At 35.7% G+C, this 22,700-nt stretch overlaps 1 protein-coding gene across 2 annotated transcripts in view; it reads right to left on the bottom strand.

The window, feature by feature from the left end:
* ANO6 (anoctamin 6) overlaps nt 1–22,700 on the bottom strand; it is an 82,179-nt gene that overhangs the window by 40,829 nt on the left and 18,650 nt on the right. For both annotated transcript variants that reach the window (XR_015750044.1, XM_087967922.1), the window contains exons 3-7: nt 17,644–17,769; nt 12,880–12,945; nt 9,228–9,506; nt 6,350–6,463; nt 3,826–3,941 (exon numbers count right to left, since the gene is read on the bottom strand). Coding sequence is in view for 1 of the 2 variants with exons in the window: in XM_087967922.1 (XP_087824048.1) it covers nt 3,826–3,941; nt 6,350–6,463; nt 9,228–9,506; nt 12,880–12,945; nt 17,644–17,769 (701 nt within the window). In the remaining variant the exon portion in view is untranslated. The remainder of the gene's footprint in view (nt 1–3,825; nt 3,942–6,349; nt 6,464–9,227; nt 9,507–12,879; nt 12,946–17,643; nt 17,770–22,700) is intronic.

The raw sequence follows: 22,700 nt of genomic DNA, 5'->3' as shown, positions 1-22,700 counted from the left end.
GGCTAATATTAATAAATATTAATGGGCTAAACTCTCCAGCTAAAAGGAAACAAACACTTAAAAGATTGGTTAAAGAAAAAACAGACATTATCTGCTTACAGGAGGCGCACATAAAAGACCAGCATAGGGATTGTTTAGAATACTCCAGATTAGGGAAGCTATATACTACTCTAGCAAAACATAAACAAAGAAGGCTAGCAGTTTATATAAATGCAAGATTAGAAGTGAAGCTAAAATATGCAGATGAAAATGGAAGGATCCTGTTAATTGAACTACAGACAAAAATTAATGATATTGGTAATAATCTACGCCCCAAATGAGAACCAAAAAGAATTGTATAAAACACTTCATGAAAAAAATGTAGAATTAGAATATGAAAATATATGTGTTGTAGGTGATTATAACGCAGTGGTAGATCCAAAGAAAGACTATGTAGGCAATTTGTCAAAAAAGAAAAGGAAAATATTACCAGCCACATTTTTTGAAATAACACAAGAATTGAATTTGGTTGATCAATGGAGGAGGATAAATCCTAAAGGACGGAAATATACTTTTTATTCAAACCCACATAAATCATGGTCCTGCAAGGATATGGTCTGGATGAATGGAGAATTAGGAAATGAGGTGGACAAGATAGAAATTATGATGAACCCATGGGCCGATCACAATCCATTAACAATAATTTGGAAAGGATATTAAAAAAAATGAGACGATGGACATTAAATCCCCAAATTCTAAAAAAAAAGAATATACTTTAAGGATAAAAAAGGAAATGGAAATGTTATTTAAGGAAAATCAAAATCAACAAACCTCACTTCAGATAGTATGGGACATAGCAAAAGCATATTTCAGGGGTATACAGCAAAAAGAAACAGGGAAAGGAGGCAACAGCTGGAAAAATTAATGACAGAGATTAGAGAATTAGAATATAAGTTACAAAGAGAACCTCAAAATGAAAGAGTGAAAATGATATTTCCCTCATTCCAAATATATAAAAAATTATAGACTGATCTCGCTGCTGAATATATAATGACTGACTATAAAATCTTTACCACAATAATGGCAGAAAGATTGAAGATAGTGCTAAATGAAATAATACATCCAGACCAGAATGTTTTTTTTGCCAGTGAGGCAAATTACAATACAACAATACAATACAAGAATGGTCTTAGACATTTTAGAATATTATGAGGCACATCCTGGGAAACAGGTGGCACTAATCTTCCTGGATGTCCAGAAGGCATTTGACAACCTTAATTGGCAGTTCTTGATTCAACAAACTAAAAGTATGAGATTTGGAATAAAATTTGAAAACATGATTAGTATAATATATGCTATGCAAAAAGCTAGAGTGATAGTAAATGGAGACTGCACTGAAATATTTGGAATTAAAAAAGGAGTATGACAAGGTTGTCCTACATCACTTCTACTTTTTATATTAACGATAGAAGTGCTTCTAACTCAAATAAGGCAAAATGAGGAAATAAAAGGACTAAACATTAAAAATCAGGAATACAAAATGCAAGCATTTGTGGACGATTTAGTATTCTTCATTGAGGAACCTATGGGGACAGGGATAAATTTGATAAGAGAAATAAAAAGATATGGACTAGTGGCAGGACTAAAAATTAATAAAGAAAAAACAAAAATGTTAGTAAAGGATTTAACAGAAAAACTAAAGAAGGGATTAGAAAGAGAACTGGGATTAGAAGTGGAAAAAAAGATTAGATGTTTGGGGACTTGGCTTACAGGATGATGTTCGACCATAAAGGAAGATAATTATAAGAAATTGATGTTACAAATCAAATAAGATTTAGAGAGTTGGAAAAAGTTGCAACTATCGTTGATGGGCAGAATTGCCACAATAAAAATGAATATACTACTAAAATTGTTATATTTATTTCAGACAATCCCCATAAAATTAGATTGAAAATTTTTCGAAGAATTGAATAGAATGGTGCTCAAATTCATATGGATGGGAAAGAAAGCATGAATCAATGCAAAAATATTACAAAATAGTAGAAGCAGAGGTGGCCTAGGACTTCCAAAATGGGAGCTATATTACCAGGTGGTAGTCTTACTCTGGATCAAAGAATGGATAAACTTAGATAATATGACAGTATTAACAGTTGAAGGGCATGACCTTCACACAGGATGGCACACCTTCTTCACACACCTTCTTGTGGGGTAAACGAGTAAGGATACATTCATATTTTTATCACCATCAAGTTAGGGACTCATTAATAACAACATGGAAAAAGTTAAGGAGGAAATACTACATGAAACTACTGGACTGGGTGTCACCGATGGAAGCAGTGATTTACCCAAATACAATGGAGAAGAAAAAGAGGATTAGATATAAGGAATTATTAGATAATCAGGGAAATTTAAAAACAAATGAAGAACTAAAAGAACAGGGTATAATTGTAGACTGGTGGCCGTATTTGCAGATAAGAATGAGGCATAAAAAAGATATAGAGAAATTTGGAATAGAAAGGGAATCCCAACAACTACATCAAATTTTGACTGGTAAAGAAGAAAAATTCTTCTTGAACTATTTGCTCAAAGTAGAAATGGAAGAAGTAGTAGTTAAGGGCCCAATGATTGCATGGGCACAAAATATAGGACATAGTATACAGTTAGAAGATTGGGAAAGAATTTGGATCAGGAACTCCAAATTAACATTGTCAACGGTGTACAAAGAAAACCTACTTAAGATGTTTTATAGATGGCATTTGACACTGGCAAGATTGGCCAAAAATACAGTATATCCGAACATGAAACCAGAATGTTGGAAATGTAAGCGTACAGACGGAACATGTATAACATCACATGTGTTGGCAATGCCCCAAAGCTAAAAAATACTGGGAAAAATTGAGGAAATGGATACAAGAAATTACAGGATATGGCACTGAATTTAAACCAGAAACATTTTTATTGGGGATGATTGAAGGAAATTTAAAGAAACATATCCAATACATCGTACAGCACATAATAACAGCAGCAAGGATTGTTTATGCCCAGAGCTGGAAAGCAGAAGATGTACCTTCTGAGAATATGGTAATAAATAAAATACTTGATTGTGCCGAAATGGATAGGCTTACGGGGAAATTGAAAGGTAAAGAGGAGTCGGAGTTTTATGAGGTATGGGAAATGTTGTATTTATGGTTATAGAAGAGAAATAAGGTTTAATATGGAAAAAAATTGTAAATATATGTAAATGCTTGACACAGTACTATTAAAATGTAAATAGATATGCACTTTGAAAATAAATAAAATAATAATAATAAAGAAAGAACCTCAGGAGAAGTGAGGTCATAAGTCCTTCACAGATGTGCTATCTTACTTAACAATCATCTCTTAGCAATGGGGTTGCTGGGCCTCTTGTAGTCATTAAGCAAGGACTACTTATATATGGATTATCATCACTGAACTTTTAAAAATATTATTTTAAGAATAGTGTATTTTTAAAAGTAATAATACAAATATAAAGTAATGCAAAATATACTTAGACACTAGAGGCCTGAATGGTTCATGCTCTGATGACATTCAGGAAACAATTAAAAAGCTGATAGTTGTCCCAGGCTTTGGAACTAAGTAGAGTTTGAGCTGAGTTTTTGATTTATGTTTTAATTGCAAGTTGGCCAGACTCATTGGCAGTTCAATGGCCTACATACTGAATAAACTATGTAAAGAAACACATCTTTGCTTTTTCTCACATTTGCCTAATGCAATATTATAAATGCTTATTTTCTGTTAAATGATTATTATTCATAGAAAAATAAAATACTCATAAGAAATGGTATAACATTCCTTAATACTTACCTGACAAGGTCTAAGGGTTGCAGTTTGAAAATATTTCGAGGATAGGCCCATTCTCTGTATAGCAATTGTCGTTCATTTGGACAATTAGGATCCTGTGATTGGTAATTGAATCTTGACTATAAACAAAATATTTTCTCATTAATTGATGATCCAAGGCCACAAATTTGTGTTTATTTTAATCAGCTCACATTTAGTCCTACATTCAAGCATGAATTATTATTCTGAAAGTCTGAAATTGCTACCACCTATATGCCACATCAATATATATTTTATCATTATTATGAAGGAAACTAGAATCTCCTTTATTATTTTTAAAATGCTGCTCAAGGGGCAATGGTGGTCGTAATTGCTTTATTTTGTTTCAGTAGCAGATTGAGCTAAGACTTGTTCACACAAGTGAACAAGTCTTAGAGTCACCTATTGGAAAGGCAGTTAAACTAGTTATGTAAAATTGTTGTCAAAATCCAGTCCCCAACGAATCATTTATGTCCTGAACAACTCTGGAGTATTTTTTTTGATTAACTCAGTCATTATTCATCTCATTGTAATTTCTTTTTCATGTATTTTCTCCTGGGAACAAATTTTGGTACATTCTATTTTGTCCAGTGTTAATAAGGACCAAATTTTATTTGCCTGTTGTGTTTTATTATAGTTTTAAAAACTATCAGGATCGCCAACAATTATACCACTGAAGACATGCTTCTGCGAATCTATAGGCAATTGTTATTTGCCACATGAAAGGACAAAATACAGCTCTACAAGACTAGCACTAATGAAGTTGCCTAGTTTGAGGAATGAAATATCTGCAATGAAACAACCAAGCTCAGAGAGCACCAAGGACCCTCATTTCAATCCTGAGCTATAAATGTTCTTCTTTATTGGGACAGATTCCAGAATTAAATGATCAATGCATAAAACTGAAAAATAGATTAAAATATAGTTCAAGAGTTCAATTTCCAAACCACATAAATTTTATAAAATGTAGAAAATAGTCTAAATGCCTTTGTTTGAAACTAGTTGTATTAATATATTATTTTGGAAGATGAAAAGTATTGTTTTTTTCTGAAGTATATTCAGAAGTTTCCTGATTAATTTTCAATTGATGCAATCACTTTTCTCTTCTATACATGCTTCCACATTATTGATTTATGCCTCTGTAGGATACAGCAATTCACAAAAGGGATGTGGGATTCTGCAGACAAACATCCTTCCCAGACTTCTTATCCCAATCCCTTTAAGACACACTGTAATGGGGGTGGGGTGGGGGGTGGGGGGAGAGATCACACTATTATTTAACATTATCCTGAATTTCAGAATTTCTCAATCAAGTCCTGTTTTAAAATTTAAAACTATTTGGATTATAGACTACACTAGTTAAAACTTCCCATATTATGAAACCTTAATTAAACATAGCTTTTAAAACAGTGTTGGCAAACCTTTTGGGCACCAAGTGCCCAAAAGGGAGCATGTGCACAGGGAGCACCGAAAACCGGAAGAGCAGCTCCCAGCGCACGTGGGACCACTGGAAACAGGAAGTACATGTGCGCACTGGGAAGCTGAGCTTCCGTTTTCCAGCACGCACATGCATGCAGCCAGCTGGTCTTCACACACATGCCACCAGAAACCGGAAGACTAGCTGTCCTTCCGGTTTCTGGTGCATGTGTGTGCTGAAGACCATCCTTCCCAGACTTCTTATCCCAATCCCTTTAAGACACTGTAATGGGGGTGGGGTGGGGGGTGGGGGAGAGATCACACTATTATTTAACATTATCCTGAATTTCAGAATTTCTCAATCAAGTCCTGTTTTAAAATTTAAAACTATTTGGATTATAGACTACACTAGTTAAAACTTCCCATATTATGAAACCTTAATTAAACATAGCTTTTAAAAACAGTGTTGGCAGAACCTTTGGGCACCAAGTGCCCAAAAGGGGAGCATGTGCACAGGGGAGCACCGAAAACCGGAAGAGCAGCTCCCAGCGCACGTGGAAACAGGAAGTACATGTGCGCACTGGGAAGCTGAGCTTCCGTTTTCCAGCACGCACATGCATGCAGCCAGCTGGTTTCAACACACAGAAGAAACCGGAAGACTAGGTCCTTCCGATTCTGGTATGTGCTGGCCAGCGCATGCTTCCCAGTGCGCGGATGTAAGCCAGGAGCTGCCCTTCTGGTTTCCAGTGCTCCACTGTCTAAGACCAGCTGGCTGGCATGCATATGCATCACCAGAACCCAGAAGAGCAACAGGCGATGGGTGGCATGCCCGGAGAGATGGCTCTGCATGCTACTTCTGGCACGCGTGTTTTCAAAAGCTAAAAGCTACTCTGCATGACAGAGAGAAGCTACATAATCATTTCAATACAATTTAGTGTCTAAAATTTATACATTCCTTTGTTGTTGTCCATTGTGAAGGTTTTTAGTTGAGCTTGTATAACAGAGTGAATTTGGTATATCTTAAAAAAAGATCACAAGGTTAACATTTTACATGAATATAAGAAAAAGGTAATTCTTTATCAATTAGACTCACATCATGGAGTGGAAAAGCAGCCTTGTAGATTCCAGAGTCCAGAAGTTTATTGATACCAAACATTTTCACATTATTTCTCATAGCATACTCTCCTCGACAAAGAATAAAGTGAACCTGAAATCCCCGCCCCCCAATTTTTTCATTAGCAGGGAATGAATTCAAAACGTGGCAAATATTTATGAGACAATACTTATGAGTACATGTAGTTACTAGGCAAAACGTCTTCCTGCTGTAATTTTCTCTTGGAATTTACCAGTGTTCTTTTTAAATACTTTTCCCCAGTTGCAATTAATTATGGCATAAACAAACCCTGGCAACAACTTTTGTTTGCTATGTCTTCATAATGTTGCCTTCATCTTCTCTTCAGCCTATGAATGAAATAGGCATAAGTCATCAGTTGTTAAAATAGTATTTTCCCATGTATTATGACACTGTTCAAAGATGGCCTCAAGCAGTGCAAAAACTATTAGATTTTCATGGGTGAAAATCAGGTGATAGAAGTGGTATGTAACAGTGGCAAACAGCATTCGCTTTTCTTTAATCTCTATTATGGTAAATCATAGAGCTCAGCAGTAAGGAAAGGTCTTAGTCAGGGGTTAGTAGCTGAACACATGTTTTTTGTACCTTGAATCCTTCCACAGCCCATGTGAACAAATGCTTGACTTTTCAAAAATAGTTTTTAAAGTATATGGTCCTAGTTTCATATGGGCTGCAACATCTATAACTCTTATGGCATGTCTTGCAGACCAAAAGAGTTTGTGAATGTATGATTTTCTGTTTTTTAACACAAACAGCTTTGAAAATGAACTTTTGCATAATAAAATCTGTTGAAAAACCATGACCATACCAAAAACAAAAAAACCATTTGCCGATGTTCATATGTTTAACTTAAGAAAGCTATCCACTGCCATAGCCAAACCTCTAAGCATAATCTTTGAAAAATCTTTCAGGACCAGCTCCTTGCCTAACCTATGGTCACAAGCCACAGTCATCCCCATCTTCAAAAAGGGAGACCCAAGCCTAGTTGAAAATTACAGGCCAATCTCCTTATGCTGCGTCACCTGTAAAGTCATGGAATCAATTATTAACCAATCCATCATCCTCCACTTAGAGACAAACAACCTACTCTCCAATAAACAATTTGGTTTCAGAAAAAAACTATCCTGTAATCTGCAACTCTTACACTGCAAAAACATATGGACGACACAACTCGACCAAGGCAAAGCAATAGACGCAATCTACATAGACTTCTGTAAAGCCTTTGATTCAGTGGTACACGACAAACTACTCCTAAAAATAAAATCCTATGGTATCTCTGGACAACTGAATAACTGGATAGAAGCATTCCTGTCAAACAGACAACAAATGGTCAAAATCGGGAGCGTCCTATCAAATCCAGTACCTGTCAATAGTGGTGTCCCCCAGGGCAGTGTTCTAGGACCAACTCTCTTCATACTCTACATAAACGACCTCTGTGATCATATTAAGAGCAATTGCGTTCTCTTCGCTGATGATGTAAAGCTGTTTAATACCACAGACAATACTGCTACCCTACAAAAAGATCTTGACTATGTATCTGAATGGTCAAACTAATGGCAACTTCAAATCTCAACAAATAAATGCTCTGTCCTACATATTGGCAAAAAAAATCAGAAAATAAAATACAAGCTGAATAGCCAAGATCTTGTTGATGACCCAAGCTCTGTAAAGGACCTTGGAATACTCACCTCTAATGATCTAAGTGCTAGAGCCCACTGCAACTACATAGCCAAAAAGTCATTAAGAGTTGTTAACCTAATCCTACGTAGCTTTTTCTCTGGTAATATCACACTACTAACCAGAGCATACAAAACATTTGCTAGACCAATACTCGAATACAGTTCATCAGTCTGGAACCCTCATTACGTATCTGATATTAACACAATTGAGAAAGTCCAGAAATATTTCACAAGAAGAGTTCTCCACTCTTCTACTCGTTGTAGAATACCTTATGCCACCAGACTTGAAATTCTAGAACTAGAAAACCTTGAATTACGCCGTCTTCGGTCTGACTTAAGCATGATATATAAAATCATACATTGCAATGTCCTACCTGTCAATGAATACTTCAGCTTCAACCATAACAACACAAGAGCACACAATAGATACAAACTCAAAGTAAACCGCACCAAACTTGATTGCAGGAAATACGACTTCAGCAATAGAGTGGTCAATGTCTGGAATACTCTACCCGACTCTGTAGTCTCTTCCCCAAACCCCAAAAACTTTAACCTTAGACTGTCTACTATTGACCTCACCCCTTTCCTAAGAGGTCTGTAGGGGGCGTGCATAAGCGCACCAACGTGCCTACCGTCCCTGTCCTATTGTTTCTCTTATTCTTTTATTTTTCTTATATGTACCCATTTCATGTATTCACAACTATGTATACACTTATACTTATTATCTTGTAAACAATTGGCAAATCAAATAAATAAATAAATAATTTGGCAAAACAAATTATGGTAATAAAAATTGGTAGTACTGACAACATCATATAGAAACCAGCCTTATGCAAATGCTCTTGGTACATATATTTCAATATTATCTATATTTGCTGATATCAATTTGTTCACCAGTTTCAAAGAAGAGTCTTGCTCAGCTCCATCTGGAGATGTTTTGGACTGAAATGGGAACCAATTTGATTCAAATTATTCTTTCTACTAGTTAGTTGTCTAACTAGTCTGCCACTTAATTTTCTGCCACTTAATTTTCCAACATTTGATTATATGCTGCAATGCATTTTTTACATATTGCTTTGATATTCAGAAGAACAAAATAAACATTAGTCTAATATTGCACTTAAAAAATACATCCTTTAATACTAAATTCTACAACTTACTATTCGGCTCCTAGTTGCTGAATTGAAGAACAAGTCCTTGTCCTGAATATAAAAGTCTGAAATACGCTCATTTTCAAATGCAGCAGTAAAAAACTCCTCTTTAGGTTTGATTATATTTTCATCCACATTAAAGAATCTGCTAATCGATGTAAGTGCTGAGTCATGGCTTTTCGTATCATCGGGTTGCAAAGGCAATTTGATGTGCATAATTTCAGCATAACTACACAGCACTTCCCAAGGAGCATGCACCTTTACAAAGGTCAGCTTTTCATCCATGACCTGCAGTAAAAGGATATTGATTATAATATATGGATATTTTAAAAATATCACATCTCAAGAATAATTTTAACATTTCTTGGGAACCACTGAAAGAGCTGATCTTATGACACATAAAATACTTAACTGCCATTTCATAAGCTACACTAATAGGAATTGAGGAGTGAGTTCTGGTGAAATGGATGAATATATATATATATATATATATATAATATATATATATATATATATATATGTATATATGTTTTCTTAAGTTTTCGGTACTCACATGTATGGTGTTCGGCTTGGTTCGGTATTTTCCCACGCATTGTAGTTCTTTTAAAGTTGTAGCAACGTTTCAGCAGAATCTCATCTGCCATCATCAGGCTTCTGTATTGTGTCCGTCTGTGGGTCAGACTTTACAGTGGTTTCAGATTTAAATTTGGGGCAGCCTATTGCTGTGCCAGAATGGTTTTTTCTTCATCCTGATTGGTTGGGAGTCTTGGTCTGTGTTTATTGGTCTCGGAGTTTGCTGTGTTCTGCTTGATGGGTGTCTCTGATATCTTCTGTCTGTTTTTGGCTCTTTTGTATCTTGATTGGCTGGCATTGTGTTACTTTAATGGAGGCCTTTAGTAGCTTGGCCGGGTAAATGGACGCTATCATTAGTTAGGAAGCTGGGTTTCATCTGGGTGCCTGGTTGGGGTGTGTTTGAGCTGGAGGTATCAGGGGGATCAAACAGATATATATATATATATATATATATATATATATATATATATATATATATATATATATATATATATATATATATATATATATATATATATATATATATGGATCTTTGTTATTGGGTTTCTCCCGCGTAAGATTGGAAGTATCTTACGCGGGAGAAAACCCAAATATGCTGAGAAAAGACATGCAGATCCTATAAAAAATTCAAATTTCTAAAATTTAGTGATGGATGATTCTACTTCTTAGTGATTGATATGAAAGTCAAGTTGTGGAAATTCAGTTTAAAATCATAAGAGCTTTCTGATTCAACATCTCATTCGTATAATAGCTAATCAGATGTCTGTAAGAAGTCCTTAAACATAACATGAGTTCAATAATAATTTTTCAATCAGGCCTCTTAATCAGGCTTCCTAATAAGTGATAGTGAGAAGCTTTCAGTCTTTCCTACATGCAGTCTTTTTTTCCTATTAAAAGAACATATTTTTATAAGCTTTCCAGACAGACTCATTTTAATTGGTTACCCCTTTTCAAGCATACAATTTCCTTTATCAGGTATGGTGATCAAAACTATATTTTAATTTTGATGATAAAGCACATATATTTTGGAGTAAGATTTATATTTTAATATAGAAAATTCTTAAAATGAAGATAAAGATGAAACCAGAAACTTTTCTTTTGGGTCTAATGGAAAAAGACTTGGAGAAAAGAATTGGAATCTATCTTATAGATAGATTCTTATACATATTGACAGCAGCAAGACTACTGTATGCACAAAAATGGAAGGACATTTCAATTCCCACCATAGACAAATGGTTGCAAAATTGATGGAGTTAGCAGAGAGTGCTAAATCGACTGCTTTGATAAAGGAAAAAAAAAGTACTTTTGTTGCCACATGGAGACCACTTCTGAACTTTGTGCTTGAGGTAGAAAGAAATGAAACTTTGATTTTGGGCTTTAATTGATTAGATTGATTTGTTTTTATAGAAATGGCTAGTTTATATTATTCTGGAAAAGTAAAAAGTTGTGGTTTGATGTTAATGCTTTATTTTATTGCAAAAAGGGAGTTGGAAGTCCATTTTTCCTTCCCCCGCCCCCCTAATTTCTCTTTCCTTTTTTCCTCCCCACTGTGACTTCCTTTTTAAAATAATTTTATTAATGAACAACAAATAGAAAAAACATTAAAAACAATGAATGTGGTGCATACATAACAAAACATACAAATTTACATATGTACATAAATATTAATCATCTTTGCTAGAGTTACTCCTTTCTTTTTTAAACCAGTGATAAAACTTCTCCCAAATTCTGTAATAATCAGATTCAGTCTTATCTTTTAATTCTTGAGTTAATCTATCCATTTCAACGCACAACCAAATTTTTCTAATTATTTCCATCTCTTCTGGCATATCATTTCCTTTCCATCTCTGGGAAAGAGCTAGTCTCGCGGCAGTGGTGACATAGATTATTAAATATATTATCTCTTTATTATATTTCCCCTCATTGATTCCCAATAACAAAATTTCAGGTCTGAACTCTATTTTAATTTTACACATCTCTTCTAACCAGTTTCTGATTTTCAGCCAATATATTTGGGCTTTTTCACATTTCCACCATACATGGTAATACATTCCAATTTCTTTATTGCATTTCCAGCATTTAGGAGATAAGTTGGGATACCTTTTTGCTAGTTTTGATGGCAGGATGTGCGATCGATAAAACATTTTTAGTAAATTTTCTTTATATGATGCCGCCAGGGTAATTTTCCTATTCTTGTCTCATAAAATTTGCCAATCTTCCAGAATCTGTATCCAAAATCTTTCATCCAGGCCAGCATCGTTTCTTTCACCTTTTCTTCTTCCAATTTACATTCCAATAGTACTTTATAAGTTTTTTTAATCAATTTCTCATCCACTCCTAATAATATTTTATCTAATTCTGTTTTCCGTTTACTAATACTCCATTCTTTCATATTTTTATGATACCTTGATTGTAATTGTAAGTAGGCCCACCATCTATCTCAAATCCCAAATATTTCAGCTCCTGTCTTGTTTTTAAGTTTCCCTTCTCATCTAATATTGTTTGGGTATTTTCCCACATCATTATAGTTGTGCTTTTAAAGTTGTAGCGATGTTTCAGCAGAGTCTCATCTGCCATCATCAGGCTTGTGTATTGTGTGTGTGTGTGTGTGTATGTATATATATATATATATATATATATATATATATATATATATATATATATATATATATGTATATGTATATGTATATGTATATGTATATGTATATGTATATGTATATGTATATGTATATGTATATATGTGTGTGTGTTTTCTTAAGTTTCCGTGGGTATTTATATATAAATACTTATAAATAATTATATATAAATATATATATGAAACACTGAGGAAGAAAGACATCTTAAGATAGTAGATTTGTTCTTCCCTTATTTATTTGTTTATTTAATTACATTCATTTATCTCCTCAAATTATTAAAAAATAAATTCATAAATCATGAAAGTACAAAGTATATAAAAATACACAATATGTAAATATTTATTTATATAATTTATATGTATATAATGCATATATCATACTTCTGTATAAATTCATTTCTTTTTAATGTGACAATAGATATATTTATAAAAAGTACAATGGACTGCACTCACCGACTTTGTGGCTTCAAGCTGCAAACCACGGCTTATCAAGTTTGACTCATAGACTTGTCTCTTCCTCTGTTAAAATTGGTTAAAAATTGTGAAACTTTTTTATGATTCGTATCTTTCAAAAGAAATGAAAACATTTTAACAAAAAAAAAAACTGTTTCGACTAATTTTATTTATCAATGAAACAAAATTTTGAATTTAGCCTTCAGTAATTAATGCAGAGGTACACAACCAAGAATTTCTGTTTTCAAAGAAATTAAATAAAATATGAATTTATTTAGTAAAACTAGTCAATAAAAATTGATTTAATTGTAAATTAGATTTTTCTTTTAAACTGGAATTTTTGCTATAGCTATTGAACACAGTTTTGAATTTGATCATGATCATGATTTTCACTATGAAAGTACTTTTTTTTTCTTTACTTGCAACTTTCTTTCATTAACTGTTATAGAGTTTGTAGCAAACCACCATTGGCAGTTGTGATAAAGACAATATTTATTTTAATTACCTTCCAAACCAGAATTCTAATAAACTTTCTTTAAATTTTAACTTGCAGAATGAACCATGTTTCTCATTTCAAAAATACAGTAGAAGAAGAATCGAGAAGACTAGCAGCAGTAAAAGGAGGAGGAGGAGGGGGAGGAAATAAAGAGAGAAGAATGGAATGAAAAAGAACTATATGAGTAAGCCTTATATATAAGCCAACTTTTTGTTTTTTCTTCCCAAGCTGATTGTGAGGATTACAATACATCTTAAAACTCTATCAATGTAACTCTTACTTTCCTATTGGTATTTCATTTGGTCACACCTTAGAGGTGATTCTGATAATCTTAAATGGGATTTAATATTGAAAATAAGCATAGCTCAGGGATTTAAATTGCAGTTTCTGACCCCAGAATAAAAACATTTGAAAAGGTGTTTAATTCAGATACTGCAAGGTCCTGCCTCTCCTTCCCATTCAAGAAAACATGGACTATCAAAACTTTAGTATTTCAAAAGGAAACTTCTATTGAAAGGAAGATAATGCAGGACAATGCAAAGCAAAGTATGAGTTTCCCCCAGGCAATTCTGTTAGGAAAAAGTGGTTAGAAACCCCTCCCCTCAGTCTGATGTTGAATGAGCCAATCCACAGGTACGAAGCTGTTGTGGAAATGGTTGTCCTGAGAAAGAGATAAGGAGTCATTCCCATGTGCTTCTTCTGTGAGGCTTCCAAACTGAGAGAAAACAGATGGCCCTCCCCCCTTGTACATTCCCCAAGGTAAATCAAAGCACAGGGCAGAATTGGTGACAGGGTAAAAGTTATAAACTAGGGAAATTACAGGATACAAAGGAAACAGGATTAGAGCAATAAATGAGTAAAAGAATCCAGGGTTCCCTGGCCACATGAATGGCACTATCACGATAGGGATCTAACAGTCACCTTGCAAAGAGGTTTTGGAGAGCCATCCCTATTTCCATGCTATTAACAGTATTCCATATAGCTTAGGAACAAAATGTCAAAGGACAAATAAGGGCTAACATAGGAATGAACAACAATGCCACTTACAGTCATCTCAAAACACTCAAGTGCCTCTCCTGGTGTTCCACCTGATTTGAGAAGCTGATAGCTCCAGCAGCTGCTGCTGCATTAAAATGTTGGCTGTGCGCCTGTCTAATCTTTATATGGCTTGGTGCAGTTATGAAGAAGTTATGAAAAGCAGAACTGTAAGTTTCAGAATCTACTTTAGTTAAACATCTTAACAGCTTTTCTGTTCTTCATTTTCCATATCGAATTAAAGACTGGGTAAAAGCAGCAATCTCTTCTCAAGTATACTATATCACAGTGTGGCAGCCATAGCTATTCTCCTCAACCTGCATCAACATTTAAAGCATAGGACAGCCATCACAAGTGCAAATGTCAGTCTATAGTAGAATTTAGTGGTGGGATTAAACTGAGGCTAATTCTTTGCTAGTTGTTTCACTTCCTTCAAATGTTCCTCTTGCCCTATCACTGAAAATACGTGTACTCAGTTGTCTTCATCCTCCTGCAATTATATTTTCCTGATTTGGATACAAAAATGTATTACGTGTTGTTTTAAAGATGTTGTTACAGTTCGCCAGCAGCAGGTGCAGATGGCTGAAGTCTCTGAGAGCGAGGACTCGGATGAGGGTATGAGGGTATGATGCAGGGATGGGGCCAGGACTATCGGAGAGTGGGGTGCTGCCTTCAGAGCTTGTGGAGTCTGGCAGCAGTGATGCAGAGGCCCCGAGGAGCCTGTGCCCAGTGTGCAGGGCTGCTCGGAGGAAAGAGCAGCTGCAGCAGCACAGGCGACTTGGGAGTAAGGCTGCAAGGTGATGGCCCCTCCCATAAGAGATAAAAGCCAGCCTTCAGGGGTTGGGTTCTTTGCAGGAAACAAAGAAGTTCTTTCAATTCCAAGTTCTTGTGGTTTGTTTTTGGAGACTTTTGGTTTTGGATATTTCCCTGCAATTAATCTTGTGTTCTTGGCAGCCTTTCACCACCTTGAAAGGGCTTGCTCTTATCTGGGACAATTAGTTTTAATGACTCTTTGCTGTGAATGAACAGAATTCACAGAGATGCATTAAAAAGGTTTGCTTTTATATATACTTTGTGTTTATTTGATTTGAATGAGGCTTGGGTCAGAACAGACGTATGAAACCAAATTACTGATTTGTTGTTTCAAAAATCTGGTTAATAAAGAGACAAGGTTTGTGTAGATAGTTCCTATGCTAAAATAATTAATGGTAATTCTGCAAAATAATATTATAGTGAAATTTTTTTACCATGTTTATTTTCATTGTGCTTTTTGTTTGTCCAGTAATATGTGTCCTAATTCACTGTGAATTTCCTTACTCGAAGGATTGCTTCATCCTTATTTATACTTGCAACCATATGACAGTGACTATGTTTCTATATGATTGTGCTCATTTTAAAATATGAAATTAGAAACAAAACAGATGCAACATTTTTACCTTAAGATGTTTTAATATGGCTTAATACTATTCCATTTAAAACAGAAAAATTGTCTATCTAGAATCTAGATTGGTTCATCTTTTGTGGGCCTTTCAAAACATTGATAAGACTACTATTTCAGAAATACTTTGATGAATGATGGCCACTTATTTATGATCATTGTAAGACTGCTATTTCAGGTAATTGAAGTGATCTATTAACATGAAATATTGTATCATGGATGTTATATTGTTTATTGTTTCTATGAATGTTCATTATAACTTTACCATGGATGTTTTACTGCTATCTTTACTATGGACATTTTAGTTGTTAATACCTTAGGTGTTGTTAATCATTAGAATTTTTAAATAATTATTTTGATTATGGTAATTTTGGATCTAATGTAAACTACCATTTTAATCATAGAATTAAGCCAATAAATCAATGAATATACCTACAAATATAACATTTTAGCCACAAACAAGCCAAATTAATAAAAATGAAAAGGCTGCATGTATAAAATTACTTAAATTTCACAATGTGATAATGCAATATTTACATTGTTCCCATTTCTGAACAACTAAAAAAAACTGAGGAACAGTATGATAGCTGCATATAGTTATCAAACAGTGGAACTTTCCAAAAATTGAATAACTGTCTTTCCAATCATAAAAAAAATCCATTGATTAAAGTCTAATCAGATTCCAAGGTACATAAAACATGCAATATTTAGATGCCATAAAACTACTAGATCAGCTCCTTTCCTAATTATCCTTGTGCTTTTAACGGCATAATGGCAGAAAAAATTGATTAGGATTTTTTCCCCCATAGTAGACCTGGTCTGAAACTTACTATAATAAATCCTAAATAAAAACCAAATGTTAGTTTTTATCATTAATCCATTTTGACTTCAAGATTCTTGAAAAAGTGCTGTGGTGGCACAATGGTTAGAATGCAGTACTGCAAACTAACTTGCTGCTCACTCCAGGAGTTCAATTCTGAACAGCTCAAGATTGACTCAGCCTTCCATTCTTCCAAGGTCGGTAAAATGAGGATCCAGATTATTGGGGGCAATATGCTGACTGTAAACTGCCTAGAGAGGGCTGTAAAGCACTGTGAAGCGGTATATAAGTATAAGTGCTATTGCAATTCTAATGCAAAATAGGGTGCTGATCAGAATATACATGCTGATACAGCTGACTCTTACAAGACAGTGATATTTGAGCCTTTTTATTTACCTATTTTAATAATGACTGACTTGCATAGAATCATATAGAATTTTAATTATTCTGAATTTGAATGGAAAAACATGCGGTTGAATGGTTCTTTTCATGTAAAGAATTCCTGGGCATGGAAAGGGAGAAATGTGGTTTCTTTAAGGGCAAACTTTAACTTGTTGTTTGAGAAATCTTTATGTATTACTGTAATACGTATGTGCATTTTGCTTCACTGACTTGTTATTATTTTTGTTCCTTATTGTCCATTCTTGTTTTAAATATACATACATATTGTTTGTAAAAAAACAATTTTGTTCTCCTTTTTAAATATTATTGACATTTAAATATGCATTCTGACATGGTTCAGTTCCAAGAAAGTTATGGAACATTGAATTGTGATAGAGCAAATCCTCCTCCTGTCTGAAATTATATAAGTTATTAAATCTTACTCATCTTGGTGGAATTGAGACAGACAAAGAGGAACCTTTTAGAAATGATCAGAATCTTAAAAGGAATCTATCTAAATTAATGAATTAAGGGAAGGTATTGTAAATATTAAAGCTTTATCAATAGCAGTATCAAATCGAAAGCAATTCATACCTTTTGCTTTTTATGAAAAGTTTTTTGACTTTCCCTTGTGCTTTCATCTTCATATACTAAGACAAAGTCAATTTTCCTTTGGCCATCATTAAAGTACAGAGAGTCAGGATTCAGGTCAAACTCTACCTGGAATAAACATTAACATAATACCCATATAAATATTAATATAGCTAATGGAATTTGAGAATAAAAATATATGTGGTTGATTAGCTGAAGAGAGCAAAAGTGGGTTAGCAGAGTCCTAGAGAGAGATATCTGAAAAACATGTCACACTCCCAAATATTGTAATCCATATTGAGCATGTTAATATTTCAGCCAAATAAATGTTGAATCAGTCTTCACGGGGGAATAAATAGAAGAAAATTAAATACCTGAAGTTTTCCATCTAGTATTTGATTAGTTTATTCAAATACGTATATAATATGGATTTGCAAATAAGCATGAAAAAATATGTTCTCAATAACTTTTTATTGTGAGTATTGTGAACTGAGGAAAAATCATCTATGTTCTGAGACTTCTAGTCAAACATTACATCTAAATTCTAGTTTCTTACTAGATTCAGACAAAACATAATTTGTGTGGCTGTCAGCCTTCAAGATTTCCTTCCTTTGCTTTGCATCTTTTGGCTGTCATAAGTAAAGGAGGGGAGGAGGAGGGACATAGTTATGGGAAGCGAGCTGGAGGTTTTACAAAAAAGAACTGTATAAGTTGGAGGGGGAAGGTTCTTGCTTATGTTTCTTTCCTATGCTATGCGCAAGTACTGTTCTTTATCAAAATATATCAAGGTCAATGGACAGAGGCCTCATCACCACCTGGAGATGCCCACATGTTATATACAACTTTTTATTGGATGGACAGTTTGAATTATTGTGGGTGGGAACGTTGCCATCACCTTGTATATGTGATTTATGCACTCATTTTCTCAGATTCAGAATTCTTTTGATGCTACCACTTGATTTCCAGTAAAAGATACCTTTTCTTTAATTAATGGAGTCTAAGTATTTCTTCCTTGGATTTTGAATGGAGCACCAGCTGACATTATTCCGAATCTCAGTTTACCAGCCTACCCGGAGAATTAATACATTTCTTCTGAGGGCATCTGAACACAATGTCTAATCCAGCCAGCAACCAATAAGACCTGGGAGTGACTGGAGGACCAGCTTCCCTGCTGTTAGAGGCGGCAGGGGAAGCTGAGTTGTTAGCAGAACTACATCTTGATGAAAAACCAGCTGTAAAGCCCAAATGGTCTCTGGGAGTCGGCTGGAAGAATCTGGAGGAAGAGCCCACTCCAGGAGTGACCATGACCCAATGGCGTAGAAGAGAAGAGCCATGGCAAGAGGATAAAAGAAATTATTGTTTATTAGCTCAAGCCCTGCATCTTCCAAATGAAGCTGTCGGAGGAACTCAGATTGATCAAAGGTATGAGATGGAAGAGGGGGAGGCAGCCTCAGCTAGGAGAGCCCAAGCAGCTAACCCCATAAATCAACTTGGGCTGGTGCAACAGGCGGCAGCATCCCAGGGGCCCCCGGCAGGGGGAGCGATTGCCAGAAGGCATAGAACTCCAAAGGTGCCTCTGTTGGGAGTAAAATATGGAGGGGTTCCCAAGGAGTTAGGTTTCTTCCTGGCACAAGTCTAGAGCCACATGAAAGAATACGGGGAGAATTTTTCCTCGGAAGCAGCCAAAGTCAGATGTGTTACCAGGGCTCTGGAAGAGACAACTGCAAAATGGACGGTGACTTTGCATAATGATAATGCCCCACCCCCCAGCTGATGAATTATGATCTGTTCATGACAGCGTTGCATGCCAGATTTGAAGACCCACTAGCTGAACGTAAGACTAGAATTAGGATGAAAACCATAAATCAACGGCGGAGATCAGTGGCCGATCACACCCAGGAATTTAGAGAGCCGGCATGCCGTATTCGAGGCTGGTCCCAGGGAGCCCTGATAGAAGCTTTTAAAGATGGGCTGAATGAAGATGTTTATCAGAGCTGCATCGCCAGAAGAGACCTCAGTGAGCTGCAGCTGTGGTACGTGCTGGCAGCAGAAGTGGAAATTGATCTGACCCAAAACAGACGCAGGGGTGGCCTTGGTTGGAGCAAGTCATCCACCACCAGCCCTCAAGAAGCTGCAAAACCTCAAAAGGGAGGACCGGCGGCAAAGCCCAAGACTACTGCATGCTTCCGATGTGGGAAGGAAGGTCACCAGGCTGCAGACTGTCATACCAAGCTGGAGAAAAAGGGGGCGCCAGAAGGAGGAAGAAAACCTGAAAAAACTCCAGTCAAGCCTCGCGAAATGGCTCTTAAAGCTAAAGAGGTTGTAGAGATTGCCCCTCTGAAAGGAGAGGATCTGGGAACTCCAACCTCTTCTGAAGAGAGTGAATTTGAATCAGAAGATGACTCACTGGTAAATCCAAACAAGAGCCCTATGACAATCCCAGTGAGATTAAGGGAACCCATGTCGGGAGCCCAAGGGGAAATGTTGGCCTTGTTAGACTCGGGGTGCACAAGGTGTGTAATCAGCTCAGAAGTTGTAGAGAAAATGGGTTTAAGGCTAAAGACTTTAAAAACGCCCATAGCATTTTGCCAACTGGATGGATCGGTAGCTGGGGGTGGCCCTGCACATTTCATAATGGAACCAGTAGAAATGATGATGGGGAAGCATAGAGAGACTTTGTGTTTTATTGTTGCCCCTGGGATGGAGCGCCCCCTACTACTGGGTTTGTTCTGGCTCCGGAAATGGAACCCCCAAGTTGACTGGAGGAGGGGATCACTGCGCATACGTACTGACCAGCCCCCAGAAGGGGAGGGGCAATTTCAACAGAAACCCCAGAATCAATCTATCTATCTATCTATCTATCTATCTATCTATCTATCTATCTATCTATCTATCATCTATCTATTTATTTTGTTAAGCAATTATAAGATAACAGGTATAAGTATAAACATAGTTATGGATACATGAAATGGATACATATAAGAAAAAAAAAGAAATAAAAAAAAAGAAACAATAGGGACGGTAGGCACATTGGTGCGCTTATGCACGCCCTCTACAGACCTCTTAGGAAAGGGGTGAGGTCAATAGTAGACAGTCTAAGGTTAAAGTTTGGGGGGTTTGGGGAAGAAACTACAGAGTCAGGTAGAGTATTCCAGACATTTACCACTCTGTTACTGAAGTTGTATTTCCTGCAATCAAGTTTGGTGGGGTTTACCTTGAATTTGTATCTATTGTGTGCTTTTGTATTGTTAGGGTTGAAGATGAAGTATTCATTGACAGTTGGACATTGCAATGTATAATTTTATATACAATACTTAGATCGGACCGAAGGCGGCGTAGTTCTAGGTTTTCTAGGTCTAGAATTTCAAGTCTGAATACTCATAAGGTATTCTGCAATGAGTAGAGGAGTGGAGAACTCTTCTTGTGAAATATTTCTGGATTTTCTCAATTGTATTAATATCAGATACGTAATGTGGGTTCCAGACTGATGAGCTGTATTCAAGTATTGGTCTAGCAAATGTTTTGTATGTTCTCGTTAGTAGTGTGATATTACCAGAGAAAAAGCTATGTAGGATTAGGTTAACAACTCTTAATGCCTTTTTGGCTATGTAGTTACAGTGGGCTCTAGCACTTAGATCATTAGAGATGAGAACTCCAAGGTCCTTGACAGAGTTTGGATCATCAGAAAGGTCTTGACTATTCAGCTTGTATTTTATTTTCTGATTTTTGTTGCCAATATGTAAGACAGAGCATTTATTTGTTGAGATTTGAAGCTGCTATTTGTTTGACCATTCTGACACATAGTTGAGGTTTTTTTGAAGGGTAGCAGTATTGTCGATGGTGTTGAATAGCTTTACATCATCAGTGAAGAAAACGTAGTTGCTCTTAATATGATCACAGTGGTCATTTATGTAGTGTATGAAGAGAGTTGGTCCTAGAACACTGCCTTGGGGGACACCATTGTTGACAGGTACAGAATTTGATAGGACGCACCCAATTTTGACCATTTGTTGTCTATTTGACAGGAATGCTTCTATCCAGTTATGCAGGTGTCCAGAGATACCATAAGATTTTAGTTTTAGGAGTAGTTTGTCGTGTACCACTGAATCAAAGGCTTTACAGAAGTCTATGTAGATTGCGTCTATTGCTTTGCCCTGATCGAGTTGTGTAGTCCATATGTTTTTGCAGTGTAAGAGCTGCAGATCACAGGATAGTTTTTTTCTGAAACCAAATTGTTTATTAGAGAGTAGGTTGTTTGTCTCTAAATGGAGGATAATGGATTGGTTAATAATTGATTCCATGACTTTACAGATGACACAGCATAAAGAGATTGGTCCGTAATTTTCAACGAGGCTGGGGTCTCCCTTTTTGAAGATGGGAATGACTGTGGCTAGTGACCATAGGTTTGGCAAGGAGGTGGTCCTGAAAGATTTTTCGAAGATTATGCTTAGAGGTTCAGCTATGGAAGTGGATAGCCTTTTTAAGGCACACATTCCTTCTGGTCCAATAGATAAAGATGGTTTTAGATTGCGTAGTGTTTTTTCAACGTTGTCTTCTGTAAAATCAATATGTATTCGATCATTGTAGTCATCTGTGGTTCGACTAGGAAATACTGGGCATGATCCATTGCTGTTAACAGATACTGAGCCAAAGACCGTGTTAAAGAGGTTGGCTTTAATGGTGTTGTTGTTGCAGTCTTTACCATTTGGTCCTTTCAGGGGTGGGGTGGACCTTGATTCTTTTAGTTTGTTGTTTACAAAATTGTAGAAAGCACGGGTGGAATTGGTGCATAGAAGATTTTCCTCTTGTTTAATGTGATAATTGATGCATTCAGTCTTTATCTGGTGGCATAAATTTTTGTATTGGTTTTTGAAGTTGGCAACGTGACCAGATTTGTTTTTCTGCCAAAGTGATCTCTTTTAGGAGTGAAGTTTCCTTATTGTTATGAGTAATCTGTTTTTTTTTTTGCTTTGGGAGTTGTTATTGGTACATATAGTTTGATGACTCTTTTGACTTCAAGTAAAAATATGTTGTAATGGTCTTCAACAGTATTGATCCAG

The sequence above is a fragment of the Notechis scutatus genome, chromosome 6, assembly GCF_049901735.1.
Source record: "Notechis scutatus isolate UNSWTSFEM ecotype Mainland chromosome 6, rNotScu1.2, whole genome shotgun sequence".
In the NCBI taxonomy this organism is placed as follows: Eukaryota; Metazoa; Chordata; class Lepidosauria; order Squamata; family Elapidae; genus Notechis; species Notechis scutatus.
Note: the sequence above shows the minus strand (reverse complement) of the source record. Positions and strands in the feature narration are given on the sequence as shown.